Raw genomic sequence first — 17,627 nt, forward strand, 5'->3', positions numbered from 1 at the left:
ACCCTCACAACCTGAAATACTAATTATTAGGCCATACAAAAGAGGTAATACTTATGCAGATATTTAAAAAACGAAATTTTCAAGTGTACATACATTAAGAATTAGATGACAGAAATCATCAATCATTAGTAACAGAGTCAAAAACAGTTACTCAGAACTTTTGAACATACTGAAGGATATAATAGTAAAATAGAATGGACAATTTTTTGACCAAAAATGTTTGATAACTTCATAAGGTTTCTTTATAATGTACCTGATAGTAACCAGTATGGTATCCACTCATATACCATGACATCAGCATTGAAGCTAGAGCTTCGTCATCTGTGACACCTTAATCATCCAGAGGAAAAGGTGGTAGTGGTGGAATATCTGGAATCTTAATTAAGTAAAATAGTAAGTTAGAAGCAAAAGTACCCATTACAAGTGACAGAAAACATTTAAGATAATCTTTTTTTTTAATTATTTTATGGACTTTAAAAAGGTTAGTTGTGTTGCACTCTTGATTTTATTCACTTAGAGTAAAGCTTTGAGCTATTTATGTTACGCAGCATGAAAAGTAACTGCACAGCACTTAAGTCAGGCTAAGAGCTGCTCAATAATAACATATAATAAATCAACATTTTTATTATTTATGTCACAATTTACAAATGTGAATGACAGTATTATTAATTCTTAATAATTTAGTTTAGAATATCCTGCAGAAAAGAACACCTGGTGTCAACATCATTCCTGCTTGTTCTCACATCACTTCTGAAGTGAATGTTGGTTTTTGCCTGCATGTGCAGTTTTCGAATGGCAGACAGATGAACACTGAGGCAGACAATATGTTCATCACAGTTAATTTTAAACAGTAGCTTTTGTTTAGCTCATTTAACCATTTCTAGACAAAAGCAATGTCACTGATACCTTTTGGTTTTTTTTACTTCTCAAAGTAGAAACTATTTAATCAAAGTGCATGATATTTAGTACAAACACACTAAATAGTGGTATCTAGTATTGGCTTAAAATTTTCCTATAATTTGATGAGCATATGTATATGTATGAAACACAGACATCACATGAACACTGTTAAAGGCTCAATAAAGATACTTTACTATTGTTTTGATTTTTTGTTTAAAATTAAATTTTTACTAATTGAATGATATACTACAGTGTTATTGAGTTGCAATATTTATAAGTCTATCGTTCAGTGTACGATACGCAGTTAAATATATTCTGACGACTCAGATCTTTACTGGATATTAGTTTCTTGTTAATCCTGTTCAAACAAAATAAATAAATTAACACATTACTGCCTTTATTTGTGATAGGGAAAAATGTTTTCAATTTGCAGAAGACTTAAGATTACTATTTGTTAGGAAAACAAATATAATATCAACCTTGTTGTGGTATTTAGTCAATAATGATAATAAATTTGTTAAGTAGGGGATATATGTAAAACTTATAACAAATTTATTTCTAGACGAAAGCACATTTTTAAGAATATCCAAACAAGGGTATTTGGAAGAGTTTTATCATACAAAATTAAGAGTAATTCAAAACTGTTTAACAAAATCAAAACAATGTGAATAAAACCAGGAAGTTTCATATTTTAAAAAAAGAGCATTGCTGAAAAATATTATAAAGACAGCACATAGCCAATTTTAAAATTTCTTTCAATTTGGTTGCATAGATTGTAGGGAGCGTGCACATATTAATTAATCAAACCTAATTGATTAATGAGCCTATTAACTGATCAATTAGCAAATGCCATTTATCACACAGACTAGTCATGTTATCAGGAATTTAATAGCAAAAGAGGGAAGAATTCTTTAAAAATAAGCATTTGTTAAAATTTTGAACACAAACTGGGTGGCATTCAATTGACTTTTGAAATAATCAAAACAAGTCAAATATATTTACAAAATATTCTTTTCAGTATAGGAAATCACAATTTTATTTAAAACTTTAAACTATTTTTTTTCTTGGATACAACTGTGGCAATCACCAAACAAAGTTAAGTAAAAGAAATATTTTAAAATTGTTAATAATTGATGTCTTAAAAGGAGATTTACAGTTTAACTCAGATAACAAGAAAAATTTGTACTGTTAAGGAGTGTTTATAAAGTCTGATACAACTGTGGTAACCCGTAGGGTAATATAAATGAATTATTTGCTGGTACTTTTGTGATAAGAGTAGAGAAAAATAATTTGTCTTATCAACTGCATTCTAAAATAATTGAATCAGCCTGTGTGGACTTTGATGAAAGGAAACAATTATTTAAAGCTCTGGATACAACTCTGATAACCAACAGTGTAACAAACATTTGTATGTAAATTTGACTTATTTTAAAACATTTTTAAAAGCAAGTGGATGTGTCCTATTTGTTTACTGTTGAAATTTATTGCCAATAAGTTATAAACACCTACTGCAAAAAATCCAGTCCATACATACTTAAAACCTGATACATATCTTTTTCATTAAATGAGCAATGAATAGAAGAAAGGTAGCAACAAGTTCATATAAGTGATATTTGGAAAAATGACTACTCAGATAAAAGAAAATATTACAATGATACTGTTCACTGATTGTTGGAAATTGTGTGCATTATATTGTAAATTCACTAATGTATTATTAAGAAAATATTTACAAATTCTGACAAATGTGTGTAAAAAAATGCTGTTCACCACAGTGATGCCATATGTAAGTTTCTCTGTTATTTGTCTGAAAACATTTGCAAACTGTGGTATAACCTTGCAAGCTAGTAAACCAAATAACATATTAGCATAAACATATGTACTCTTTGTTTTTGAGAAATTATTTAAGAACTGAGAGGTGAGTTTACATTCTTTTAAAGACAAATGAGTGAGTCAGTTCAACATATATGGACTTACAAAAGATGTAGATGGTCCATGGAGTTGATCAGCATACTGCCAAGCTGGATTGGAACCCTGTACATACAATTGAACAAAACCTTATATATATATATATATAAGTAATAAACAGTGACAATCTAAATAAAAAAAAGCAATGAAAAAATTACCTTGACTTATCGTTAGCTTTATTACAATAAATATTCAGTTATACAAATTTAGAGATATGTTTTTCTTGTTATAATTTTAATTGAGATGTTTTGTATTTTATGATGTCTATAAGTGTTTACAGTTGGAGTGATTTACATGCTGCATCTTAAGTTTTTGAAGACTTGGAAAAAATATATTTTAATATTGAAACATGTATCACATAGTTACTCTGTCACATAATGTGTCAGTTAATTAGTTAGTAAGTCCGTTACCATGTTCTCAATCAGTTACTGAATTAGTGAAGGTTAAACAGCCAGATTTGATTTAGTACCACAGATAGGAAAGTTTATTTTATATGTGAGTTAGACCTATCCCTTAGTTATTGTTAGTTCATGAAATTATATAAGTTCTAGAGATTTCAGCTAAAGAGATAATCACTTTTTTTCCTGTAAGCAGACTGGAATTAGTAATATTTTTACTAAGTAATAAAAGAAAACAACACACCAATAGAGACTGTTGCAATATTAGCATAAGGAATAATAATATTTTAGCGTAAATAAAATAGAATCAAGACTTCAAGATGACAGTGTATGTTTGAACCAAGATTAAAAACATGTTGGAAATTACAAAACAGTGGTAATAACGTGAAGAAAACGAGAACAAATAGATGTGATATAAATTAACAGAAATTAGAATAAAGAGAAGGAAAATTAGAAGATCAAAAAACACACAAGGTAAAAACAAGAGAATTAATAACAAAAATAAATTTCATTGAAGAGAGTATTGGAAATGTGCAGGAGGATAATAAGAACAAAGCTGAAGTCGTAAAATAAAATGAAATAAAAACCACTGCAACACGAGCTCTTTCATAAGGTGGGCTTTTCTTGTTCAGGGGCAAACTGGTGGTGGTGGTGTAATCAAATGAATGATATTTATATACAGAGAGGGAGTTTAGTGATATTATGAAGGTCATCCAGTTTTTCCAGGAAATGTTTATTTGTCTATAAATTATTGTAAGTGTCTCATTTCTTATACAACATAGCCAATGGCAGTAATAAGTGGCATAAATGATTGGATGTGAAACAGTTTCTTTGCAGGTTTTGTTTCCAGGCTTTAGAGATCCGTACCTGGTTCCAATCCATTCCATACTCTCACTATGGTTCTAAATAATGAATTTAGATGATACAATGTAAATACAATTCACTTTCAAATGTTAAAACTTTTCTTACCTGAAAAAATGTATTTAAGAGATACCTACTTCTCTGCACCACAAAGAGTGAGTGATTTCCTTCACACACATAGTTATATAAGTTCTTGCACATTCTACAAGCCTTTAACAAAGCTCCCATTTCTACACATGCTAAGCGTACTGTGCTAGTCTATAATATATAAAACTGTATAATAAATTACACATAGTAGTTATTGAAAGGGAAAAATGAAGTATATTGTAGGTTAAACCACCAATGATAAGATGTTAACTACAGAGAACTATATTTTTAATAATACATACTGATGTGGATAAAACTTTTGGGTAATACTTTCTTCAGGTACCTTTAGCTGAACAGTAAATGGAAAAGTCTTAAATTAAAGATTACACAATAATATAACAGATAAACACATATAACAATGTTTAAAAATGTTTAAAACAATACAATAAAGAAATTAGACTATTTTGTACATATAAAACAATATACATGTATATTATAATTTTAAAAAGAAAAATCCACAACTGAAAATTTTGTAAAAGAAATGAAAAATTAGTTGATAAAAGTTAAAAAAAACATCACTGAAAAAATAATACATGATTAAATAAATGCATAATACTGTATAAAAATGTTTAAAAGAAGTTAAAGCAAAGAACAGAAACTTTAAAAAAACCTAAAGCTTTCATTTATCCTATCAAGATATCTTTGGACATTTTAAAGTAATTATTTTGCAAACTAGTGTTAAGCCACTGGTTTATCTGTGTTACAACTTACTGTGACCCCAAAATGTATGAATAATGTGTTGGTTTTTCCTATTTATAATTTTCTACAACACATGAATATGATGGAATATATGATGCATTTTTATATGTAGTTAAAATGATCCATTTTATTCATAGATTTTTTTTCTTATAACATGTGTTCACTAACTCTCTATTATACTATTTTAACCATTTGTAATCATTACTGTACACATTTCTTTGTTAAAGTCATATAACCTTTGATGATTTAGAACATTTTCTTTTACAAATTTACTATTCAACTACAGATAGCTGAAGAAGGGCACTGCCCAAAGGGCTGTATCTACAATAGTATATATTAAAAAATAAATATATCTGTAGTAAACGTCATGTTGTCTTTGGTGGTTTAACTGATGACATACTTCTTTTGTTCTTAAAATGTAATAATAACTAACTATACTTTCACCAATAAGAGAGCAACACATCATCCACACTTAGTAATCCATACAAACATCTGCCTCATGAGGCAAACTAAATATATCAAAAGTGAAGGAAGAATGGGAGGTGGTGTATCAATCTGAAATACATTTACAGGTAAAATAAATGTTAACTTTAGAAATGTTACTAATCTTTTTTTGCATCACTAAGAGCTAAATTCTCACCTTGAAATGGTGGAAAGAAACTCTTTTCTGGAAACAGCACCAGGAAGGGAAAGCTCATGGGGTGTGATATCCATAAGGTGGGGGGTAAGTTAATGGGGAGCATTTGTTGAAAGACTATGTCCATCTCAAGTTGAGAATACTCTTTGCCCAATAGAGGTAGTAGAGCAAAACATAATGCCATAGAAAACTTTTTTCTTTTTTTTGGATGCCAACATATCACTGAGATGGACAGAATGGCAGACTGTTCAACTGTTCATTAACTTGCAGATGGATAGCAGGGCATGAGCATATAGTGTTATTAAAGCTATAATTCAGGCTACTCAATACTGGATATCATACAAATGAGGTGTACAAAGAATATCATCCCACAGCTCATTGGTCTGGATCTAACAGTCAAAATTGGCTTGATTCATAATTTAATGACATGTCTTGTACTACACAACCAGGTAACACTCTAGCTCTACTTCTGAATACAGGTGTGTGTTCACTTGGTTTTGTATTACAGCAATCACATCACTAAATGAGAAATTCTCCATATCTACTTCCTCAGCAGCTTGTAACTAATGAAGCAAAGCCACCCCCTCCAAAAGAAACAAAACAAAACAAATGTACTATAAGAAATAGGGGAAGAGAGAAATTTGCATGGGGAGAATACTGAAGATATGAATGGACCACTGTCATCAGACACAATCACCTGGAATTATGTCCATTACTTAGAGACAGCACAAAGGTTACTACAACTAAAGACACCAGGTGTTTGTGTATATACACCCCCTGACTGTCAATTTGTTTTCCATTTTTTGTCAATCAATGATTGGCTGGTCTTGTATAAAACTCCATATCAACAGCAGGCAATAAGGAGAGACAGATGGCTTAACATTTTCCATGCTACCCATTGAATGCATATTGTGGGTAAGTATTTCCTGTTACACACCAACTGCTTATTGGTACATCCCATTGTCTGGATAATATATATATATGTTGAATAAGGTAGTTATAAGACCAGAAAAAAACAAAGAAAAAAACAAACAAGCAGTCCAGAAGATAGAGAAACCACTGTATGGATGGGTTCCAAATCTGGGAGAGAGTTGTTCTGTGGAGTGGAAACTGACAACAAGAGGGAGACAAAAGCCAGGATACATGAAACGTTACTGTGGTGTATGTTATTGGACACTATTGTATCACATCCTATAGTATCTGAGATTGAAAGTAAAGTGAGTGGAAAGGCAGTAATGATAGGAGGTCAAAAGTGAGAGAAAAATCCACTACAAATAACAGAAGATAGAGAAACCATTGTATGTAAAGGTACCAGATCTAGGAGAGAGTTGTTCTTCTATCACCTAAGCTTAAGTTTTCAAGACATGATTCATAAGTAACTAAATGTGATGATTATGATCGTATATGAGAAAAACCAGAACCAAGACAAAAGAAGTTCTGAGAGTGAGTACTTCCACAATGGGGGAGGGAACAACAGATGTTTTTGAATGGATCACAATGAGAATACCAAACAGATGAGACAGAAAATGAAGGTTAGACTGTGAGGAGAGACTAGCTCAAAAATGTAGAACCAGAGAAACCTTGCCCTTGGCATCAGAAATGGATCAGCCATCCAGAGCTGTACCTCATTGGAACAGAAGCAGCTGAAAGGTGTAGTTACAGAACTGGTGGCTGTTAAGCACTAAGTATCACCTACAGTCACCAAAGTTACAGAAACTCACATTTATATGCAGAAGGAGCACACAGTCACTGATCTGAGATCTGAAAGGCTCCAATCATATGCAAGTCTGTATAAATGGGAAAAAAAGGGTATCCAGGGCCATGTGAGATCAACTGATACCTGCATTGACAGGTCATAAACTACTGAAGGAAATGTGTATGGGCAAATCTAAGAGGAACAAAAGATTCAAGAGAAGAGGGAATCCTCCAAAATAACTCATGCAGGAAACAAAGGAAACACAAGAGTCCTAGTATCAAAAACCTCCAAGTGACAAAGACAAAAAATGTAGGCTGTGCCTTCTCCACGAATGTAGTTAGAGGAGGATTGAGATTGAAATGAGACTACTCCTGAAGGAAAATGGAAGTCAAAACAAAGTAAGCCACACTGGGTGTGGTAAGTGGAGACCAAGTGTCTATAGATTAGTGATATAATAGGCTTCAAGAATATGACCTCAGAGAAAAAAAAAATGTCTGGGCCATAACCAACTGAAAAGGAACTATTGAGAATCAAATATTTGATCACTGAGGTAAATCAAAGGAAGCAAAAAAATATGTAGACAAATCAAGATGTGGAAGTTATCCATCATGATGAGAAAACTGACCAAAAGAAAGACCAAAATTGGGTTAAGTGGGACAGACTAATAGCCTTCTGCCTTCATTGGAATGATAAAAAATACAGAAGTAGAACTCTAGAATGGAGCAGAGGAATTACCTCACAGCCTATGCAATAGGAGAGGTGCAGAGTAAAAGATGGAAGGAAAAACCTCTGAGAAAGAACCTACAGAACTTCATAGGATGTAGCAAAGGGATTCACCAATGGAAAAGTTTTTACAGGACTGAAGTCAACAAGCAGCTCCAGGAATGAATTGCCTCCATGGCTTAAGGGAGATAGTTAATAGTAAGAAGAGGACAAGAGAAAGAGGAGGATCACTCCAAAAAAACAATATACATAGACACACAAAATAAAAATCTGGTGAATACGAACACTGCTGAAGAACTGCATCATCAGCTGAGAATACAAACTTAATTAAAAAAAAACACAAAAAACCCAAACACCATATCACAAAGACCCAAGACAGAAGTCCTGGATAAGGGTTAAACAGAAAATAAAGCAACCTAACAAGGAGCAGTCCAAAAAAAACATCCAACTAAATGGAAGAAAACCCAGAGCAAAGTGGAAAACAGATATGTGCAAGCTGCCTCACAAAAGCTGGAAGGGTCATGATGGATAAAAAGGAGCAGAAGAATGAAAAAGAAATTGAAATAAGGTGAAAAAGGGTAGATTGAGAGAAAAATGTAAGAAAAATATATCTCTAGACTCAAAGAATCAGGTGAAAGAGGACCATGCAGGTGTTCAAGATATAGCAGAAATTAACTGCACAAAGAGAAAACAAAAGACACATAACTGTAAATCCCAAGCATAGAAAGACAAAAGTAGAACTTTGCTGAGAAGTTAAAGCAAGTGTAGTTAGTATCCTATATCAGAGATAAGAATCAAACCAGCCAAATTGTGCACAATGGCAGTAATATCACTGATCATTGTCTGCAGTTGTCATTACAGTATAGTATGACTTCTGTCAAAGAGTTTTAAAAACCTTGAAGGATATCATTAATGTGGGAACATTCAGTAGAAAACATGAAGCTCATATTATGATAGTCCTTTTTCTTAAATCATAAAGAAAGAAAATAATGGCAATAATTAGAAATACACTAAAACAAGTATGGTAATAGTCATAGACCTAATAATGACCTTGAAGATTACTGGATGAAACTTGTACATTGGATTAAATAACAATAACAGGTAGTAGGACATGTTTCCCCTAACAATAAAAGGTGAATTAAAAGAAAATCAAAATCAACGTAATTCAAATGAAAGTTCTAACTGTTAAGTTTAAACTTAGTATTATTCTACCTGATGTGGTGTTTGTGGTGACTACTACACATAAAAGATGTGTCACCCTCCTACTGCTGGGGGGCTATGGTTTAATAATGATGAAACAACAGACTGGTACAATACACATTAACAGATGTAAGAATGAGAGCTTTGTTAGAGGCCTGCAGCATGCTCAGGAACTTACACTGAAGTGCACACTCAGGTAATAACTCTTTTTGGTGAAGAGATTGTTTTGTTTTTGAATTTCGCACAAAGCTACTCGAGGTCTATCTGTGCTAGCCGTCCCTAATTTAGCAGTGTAAGACGAGAGGGAAGGCAGCTAGTCATTACCACCCACTGCCAACTCTTGGGCTACTCTTTTACCAACGAATAGTGGGATTGACTGTAACATTATAACGCCCCAACGGCTGAAAGGGTGAGTATGTTTGGCACGATTGGGATGCGAACCCGCGACCCTCAGATTACGAGTCGCACGCCTTAACACGCTTGGCCATGCCAGGCCCTGGTGAAGATAACACAATTTTATTTTTAAACTAAAATACCTTTAAAATGAAACTAGAAGTATAATTTTAGCAGTTACCTCTTAGAAAGAATGATGTTACTACAAGTAATCTTTAGTATTTTAAATAATAATTCTAATAATTATCATTAATTTTTATAGCTTTATAGATTTCAGTTTTAGAATAATGTTACACATACTCCTGCCAGCTTTAAGTACAATACTAAATATTTAAACATTTTGACATGCAAGTATTAAGTTATCTGAAGGAGAAAAACTTATTCTGTGCAATAATTAAAAGGATTTCTTTCAATTCTTGAAAAAGTATTATTTTGTACAAGATAAAACACACAAAAATAAAAATGTGTGGAGCAACCAGTGACATCAAAGCTGTCTACTTCCATTGGCACTAAGACTAAATAGTTGTAAACAAAATGGGAATAAACCTAAAAGAACACAGTCAAAGGTTGACAAATACTACATAAAGTTTAGATACAAAAATCACTGTGGCAGAGTTTAGAAACAAAGCATTTTTGTATTTATACTGTTTACAATACCATGCAATACTTTTAAAACATTCACTTATGATATCTTTCATGGACACACATATATTCATTACAATATATTACATAAAAAAAATAGCTTGTTCTCAGGCAATTATAATACTACTATAATACTATTTTATGAATTTATGTCATTATGTTTGGTATCAAATTGTAGATTATACTGTAAATTTTCATATTATACATTATTTGATTTCTTAATTTAAAAATAAATATTAAAAAAACACTTTTAAACATTGATTTCTGTGTGTCACAAGGTATGTTAAATGCAGCATTGGTTCAGATTGGGTGTCCAAGTACGAAGCTTATTGTTTTGTACAAATTAGGAACTCAAATTACTGATACTGAGAAGCTAGAATATGAAATAAGAACCTCCTATCTTTTCTATTTGCTGATATATCATTCATATACTGAATTAAACACAGTGGCTCTACTCACCTCTTCCCATTTTTGAAAACAGGTCCTTATATGCATTTACATCTTGTGAATAACCAATCAAAAGCTTAAAATATCCCTCAAGTGGTTTTCTCAACCATTTTAAAGTATTACTTTGTGCTGGTAAGTTGGGTCTTTAGCCCGTTTGAAATTTCATATTCTTTAAGACCCAAATACAGCTTAGTTACTACACTTGATAAATTATAATGGTATCAATATAGTAATTTATAAATTTTTGGTTATTCAAATGTATATATATAAAACCTTTAAAAAATTATTTAATTTCTCATCTTCCACGTGTGAAGTTTCTTAAATCTTAGCAACCTGAGACAAACAGCAACTGAGTACAAAGGTTGTAACTGGAAGAGATAATTGTTTGCTTTACTTCTTTATTTACAGTTCTATATTTTACAAAAGAAATAAGTTTAAAAACATATTTGTTAATTGTAGTAATGATAATACATATATAACTGAAAATACTAGCCCACTAAAGCTCAGCCAAGATAGGTAACTTTGTGATGACTAAAGGTCAGTTTTATGCTCTTGGATACAGTAAGATGGGTGCACATGTGCTGCATCCTTGTAGCTTCTGTGATGTAGGTTAGCAATGACTTAAAGGTCAATATAATAAATATATATAAATGTATAATGTTATACAAGTCTTAAATTACTGACTGAGTATACATATTTTACCTCCACATCAATGTTATCAGTAAAATAACCCTGGGCTGCAAGTTCCTGCTGTGCTCTTGCATGCTTTCCTTGAGATGCAAGAAGATCTCCAATCCAAACTTCTTCCTCATTACCATACCCAAGAAAGTGAACAACACATGTCCCTTCTTGTTCATTAGTACTCATAACACATGCTTCATAGAGAAGTCCATCTTCAGAAAATATTGCCTGACAGTAGTCTTCCAATTTATAAAGTAACAGTATATATGTTTACTATCACAATCTTCTTATATATATCATAAGCTTAATAAAATAGAGAAAACGTATTTCAAACTTTCTTTAGTGAAAGTTTTATGCTTCTCTCATAAGACATATTTGAACTTTTATCTCAAAACTCAAGCTGAAACCATTTATTATAATTTAATTAAAAACTGAACAGCTGTTAGATTATGTAACACAATATGCAATTCTTCACCTTTGTTAGAAATGTTAAAAATTAAACTGATAACCTTAACATGAGGATTAAATGTAGGCTATCACATTAAAATATTATTAATATAAATATATAAAGCAGAAGTGGGATTCACTTGTATGTCTGTTTATTCTACATACACTTTTTGCCAGTTTTAACTAAAGTTGGCTTGTATCTATATGGCCCCTCCAAGAACTGCCATAGGAGGATTGTGTTCATCTAATTAAGATGTCAGACACAAACGTAACCAACTCATATTTATCATGTTAACCACATCTAAAACCTCCTCGCTGGGTACTGACATTTGCTTGAAGGTAAGGCAAGGATCATCACAGTCATTTCAGGCCCTAAAATCATGGATGTGAGATAAACACAGACTCCAGGGCATGATACAGGATTAGCATTGACCCAGAAATCTGGAAATGTGTCATCCTGTATTTGCTGGAAGCTCACTGCAAGCAATAAACTCCTGTCACTGTAGGACTGGTCCAAAACATTCAAAGGTCAGTAACATCCATATCTCATGAGAGAATGAGGGAGTGCCCAAGACAGAAACAGAAATATACTGCTTACTTTCCATAACCCAATTCACAGAAGGAAGAATCGAGGGAGACAGATGGACAACCCCAAACCTGTGTGAGGACTAAAGTTGATTGGCTCTCTTGATATTCAAAAACCAGCCTGCAGGATTCAAGCATCTGCATGAGGATAGGATGAGCACATCCAATTGAAGAGGAGAACTGCATTTAGATGTTTAATTCTATGATGCCACTCAATTTAAGGGATGGTATACTCTTTACACCATCAGAACACCATTGCTGTATTTTGAACAGAATGGTTATAAATATATATATAGAACCCATCCATCAGGATGCCTCCATGGTACCTGTGCTCAACCAAGGACCTAGAATAGGACCACTTCACTTTCAGAATTATGAGAAGATAGTGGACCACCTTCCATGAACAATAAATGAAATCAACATTGATAAAATAGAATGGCCATGCACTCACCAACCAGATAGCTTTGTGTTAAATCTGAACCAGAATTACAAGTAGGCTCCCATGGAGGCTGGTGCCACTCCTACTTACATTTGGAGAAAACAAAGTATGAAGGCCCCCCACTTTGCCCTCTTCTCCTAGAGTGGAGAAACATGCTCAAACAATCTGAAGGAAAAGCTTTTGTCTGCCACTCCAGCAACAGGAAACTATGGTTGGTACGGACTCCCAAGGACCACTGGTAACGTCTGGGAGATAAAAAACATTGGAAGGACCTAAGAAACAGTACTCTGAAATCTGTGCAATATGTGAACCAAGTTTCCTACATGTCTGAAAGTAAACTGATCCCAGTTTATACAACCTGATGATAGGCAGGGATAACCAGGATTTTCTTTAGCTCTACTAGTGATTGTCCATGAGTGGCAGTCCATAATAAGGTGATACCATCCAATAGGTGTCTAGATAGTCTTATGGAACACCTCATTTCAACACAGCCTGCTGCAGCCCATAGTAATTATAATTAAAATTGTTGTTAGTGTGGAACAGAGAAGGGATCCAGCAAAAAATAAAGGTATACTGGAATGAAATACTATACGATTGAGAAAATTACCTGTTAGAGTCTAACAGATGTAGTAAAAATAGGTACATTGGTTAGTTGAAAGCATTCAGAAAAGGAAACTGCCAGATAATGTAAGAACTGAAATAGAAAATTAGTAGTAGTAGTCCACATACCAGCCCACTCAATGTCTTATAGAGGGCAATTCAACTGGGATGGTTAATGACATAGAAATATGATGAATCTAGTAAGATGCAACCTACAGAAGATTCCTCTTCTGTAATGATAATTTATTATAGGCTTATGTAAATCATTTACAAAGCCACCTTATGAAGGTAATGGAAGATAAGTCACAGGTAAACAAAGGATCCAATAAATGAACAATTGATTCTTAGCACATCGATATGAATCAGTATGAGTCACTTAACACTACAGAGTCCTAACAGGCATAACAAGTGATCATGATTGGAATGGTTAAAAAAGTGAGAAATGGCTGGCTAAAAAACTGTACAGAAAGAAGTGATAGGGAGAAATAGTACATTCATTTTACAACACTCAAGACAACTTAATGAGAACTAATATTGAGTGGTTTCACAGCCTTCATAGTATTAAGAGAGTCAGTAGAGATTAAACAATTAGAGTAGTGCTAACTTCTATACATTTCAGAGCAAGTGATATTACATACAACTGAATAATGAACACAGAGCATGAAGGAAACTGTTGAACTAATACAAAGTTGTTGCAAACCACAGATGAACCCATGGTCAACTGATATTGAGTTATCTGTAAAAAAAGAGTAACTTGAAAAGTGTTTCTTAAATAAATGTCACTGTGCTTTCAGGCAGAAGTATCCAAGTTCTTTAGGTGACTCAAGGAATAACAAGTGGAGAAAGCAAGAATCCATGGTGAGATGAGCTGATTATAAGATTCTGTAGCAGGATGAAATGTCAGAATCATCTCAGTCAACTTTGCCTAAATAAGTAGGCCAAAGGTATAAATCTTAGACTACCTATCTATTTCAGCTACTAAAGGGATGTGTGCACCTTCCAGATGGAATTGGAAGTGTGTAAACCATATTGGTAACAAAAATGTATGTAGCTGCTTTTAATTAATCTTATTCACGTGAGCTTGGTCAAATAAACCAAGTTTGTAACCATTTTATACTCATTACCATTTCTATACTATTACTATTTACCGTATAAAATAGTTTGTAACCATTTTATACTCATTATCATTTCCATACTATTACTATTTACCATATAAAATAGTTTGTACCATTTTATACTCATTATCATTTCCATACTATTACTATTTACCATATAAAATAGTTTGTACCATTTTATACTCATTATCAATTCCATACTATTACTATTTACCATATAAAATAGTTTGTAACCATTTTATACTCATTACCATTTCCATACTATTACTATTTACCATATAAAATAGTTTGTACCATTTTATACTCATTATCATTTCCATACTATTACTATTTACCATATAAAATAGTTTGTAACCATTTTATACTCATTATCATTTCCATACTATACTATTTACCATATAAAATAGTTTGTAACCATTTTATACTCATTATCAATTCCATACTATTACTATTTACCATATAAAATAGTTTGTAACCATTTTATACTCATTATCAATTCCATACTATTACTATTTACCATATAAAATAGTTTGTACCATTTTATACTCATTATCATTTCCATACTATTACTATTTACCATATAAAATAGTTTGTACCATTTTATACTCATTATCATTTCCATACTATTACTATTTACCATATAAAATAGTTTGTACCATTTTATACTCATTATCATTTCCATATTATTACTATTTACCATATAAAATAGTTTGTAACCATTTTATACTCATTATCATTTCCATATTATTACTATTTACCATATAAAATAGTTTGTAACCATTTTATACTCATTATCAATTCCATACTATTACTATTTACCATATAAAATAGTTTGTAACCATTTTATACTCATTATCATTTCCATACTATTACTATTTACCATATAAAATAGTTTGTAACCATTTTATACTCATTATCATTTCCATACTATTACTATTTACCATATAAAATAGTTTGTAACCATTTTATACTCATTATCAATTCCATACTATTACTATTTACCATATAAAATAGTTTGTAACCATTTTATACTCATTATCATTTCCATACTATTACTATTTACCATATAAAATAGTTTGTAACCATTTTATACTCATTATCATTTCCATACTATTACTATTTTTACCATATAAAATAGTTTGTAACCATTTTATACTCATTATCATTTCCATACTATTACTATTTACCATATAAAATAGTTTGTAACCATTTTATACTCATTATCAATTCCATACTATTACTATTTACCATATAAAATAGTTTGTAACAATTTTATACTCATTATCATTTCCATACTATTACTATTTACCATATAAAATAGTTTGTAACCATTTTATACTCATTATCATTTCCATACTATTACTTTTAATATTTTAGTATTTTCACACAATTTGGCAGTAAACATTACAAGACCTCTGTATATAAAAAATATATATTTTTAATGAAGTACTTGTTAATAAAGGTTTGCCTCTGAATTTATCAAGTAGTTTTATTAACTAGTCCAAGTGCAAAGTGACTTTCATGTTAAAATTAAAAATACTTTTATTCATTTGATAATTTACTAATTTATGCAATCTCTAGAAACTGTTTCAATAATTATAAAATTTACTTTTCAGTGCCCTATATACAAGGTTGATCAATTTGACCTAAATTATCTTTTCATTATAAAATTTACTTTTCAGTACCCTATATACAAGGTTGATCAATTTGACCTAAATTATCTTTTCATTATAACATTTACTTTTCAGTACCCTATATACAAGGTTGATCAATTTGACCTAAATTATCTTTTCATTATAACATTTACTTTTCAGTACCCTATATACAAGGTTGGTCAATTTGACCTAAATTATCTTTTCATTATAAAATTTACTTTTCAGTACCCTATATACAAGGTTGATCAATTTGACCTAAATTATCTTTTCATTATAAAATTTACTTTTCAGTACCCTATATACAAGGTTGGTCAATTTGACCTAAATTATCTTTTCATTATAAAATTTACTTTTCAGTACCCTATATACAAGGTTGATCAATTTGACCTAAATTATCTTTTCATTATAACATTTACTTTTCAGTATCCTATATACAAGGTTGGTCAATTTGACCTAAATTATCTTTTCATTATAAAATTTACTTTTCAGTACCCTATATACAAGGTTGGTCAATTTGACCTAAATTATCTTTTCATGTTTCCTTCTCAAGCAACTTCACATGTAACATCAAACTACATTTATACTAAAACAGTAGGCATCTGTTTTTACTTAAATTTTATTGCCCTTTGAACTGCCTCCAACTAATAATCCCATCACATACAAGTAGTAAGTTACTTGGAAACTCAAAGCTTAAATTACCATATGAAATTACATAACAGTAAGAATAATCTTGTGAAGAATGTTTATTATTGTTTCTCTTTATCTTACCTCATCTAACTTAGTAATTGTTATTATATGATGTACATCAGAAAATAAAGAAAAATTACATGGATGAATTACACATCTCCAATAATTATCATAATTTTTCCGGTTTTCTAACTATGTGATAAGAGCCTCAAAATCCAGCTGAGCTTGTTGATGTGATGCCAGTGAGAACAAATGTGAAACTAAAAAATGGAAACAGACAATGTACAAAAATACATTATTTTATAGATTAGAGCTTTGGCTTTCAATTCATTATAAATAATATGGTATAAAATATCCAAATGAACTATTGGCAATTTGTGTAAGACAGGATATGACAGATGGGTGTTGCAAGGTGGTTCTGATTTTCTAGTTTATGGCTCTGTAAATAAGTAACAAAAAAGTTATGAAAATTATGTTTTGCCTGAGTAATATCTATATCATAATGAGTAATTTATGTTAAATTTTTTACTTTTCAGAGAGTTGATAAATAAATCAGAGAAGAAGAAAAACCTGCAAAGCAAGTATCACATTCTCATATCAAAAGAAACTGGGCATTTTAAAAATAAATCCTCGTAAAGTTAAGAACTTAAAGTTTATAAAATATTAATTAAATTTTGATGCCAACTTTATTCATACATAATAACTCCATA

General features: G+C 31.3%; 1 protein-coding gene and 1 long non-coding RNA gene across 2 annotated transcripts in view; both read right to left on the reverse strand.

Moving 5' to 3' along the window:
• Window positions 1-233: 233 nt before the first annotated feature.
• Window positions 234-14,592, reverse strand: LOC143231975 (survival motor neuron protein-like). The gene is made up of 3 exons (XM_076466903.1): window positions 11,411-14,592; window positions 2,875-2,931; window positions 234-376 (listed from the first exon to the last, which is right to left on the reverse strand). The coding sequence occupies exons 1-3, from the start codon at window positions 11,573-11,575 to the stop codon at window positions 332-334; spliced, it is 267 nt and encodes an 88-aa protein (XP_076323018.1). The 5' UTR covers window positions 11,576-14,592; the 3' UTR covers window positions 234-331.
• LOC143231976 (uncharacterized) overlaps window positions 4,089-17,627 on the reverse strand; it is a 28,133-nt gene continuing 14,594 nt past the window's right edge. The window contains exon 3 of the long non-coding RNA XR_013017316.1: window positions 4,089-4,165. This is a non-coding gene — a long non-coding RNA (uncharacterized LOC143231976). The remainder of the gene's footprint in view (window positions 4,166-17,627) is intronic.

The sequence above is a fragment of the Tachypleus tridentatus genome, chromosome 11 (genome assembly GCF_004210375.1).
Source record: "Tachypleus tridentatus isolate NWPU-2018 chromosome 11, ASM421037v1, whole genome shotgun sequence".
Taxonomy (NCBI): domain Eukaryota; kingdom Metazoa; phylum Arthropoda; class Merostomata; order Xiphosura; family Limulidae; genus Tachypleus; species Tachypleus tridentatus.

What these genes read in the sequence shown, in the direction of transcription:
- LOC143231975 (XM_076466903.1), bottom strand. Translation starts at nt 11,575, where the DNA reads ATGAGTACTAATGAACAAGAAGGGACATGTGTTGTTCACTTTCTTGGG. An exon ending in CTGATAACATTGATGTGGAG is followed by an intron (nt 2,932 to 11,410) that starts GTAAAATATGTA and finishes TTGTATGTACAG; the next exon opens with GGTTCCAATCCAGCTTGGCA. An exon ending in ATGGACCATCTACATCTTTT is followed by an intron (nt 377 to 2,874) that starts GTAAGTCCATAT and finishes TACTTAATTAAG; the next exon opens with ATTCCAGATATTCCACCACT.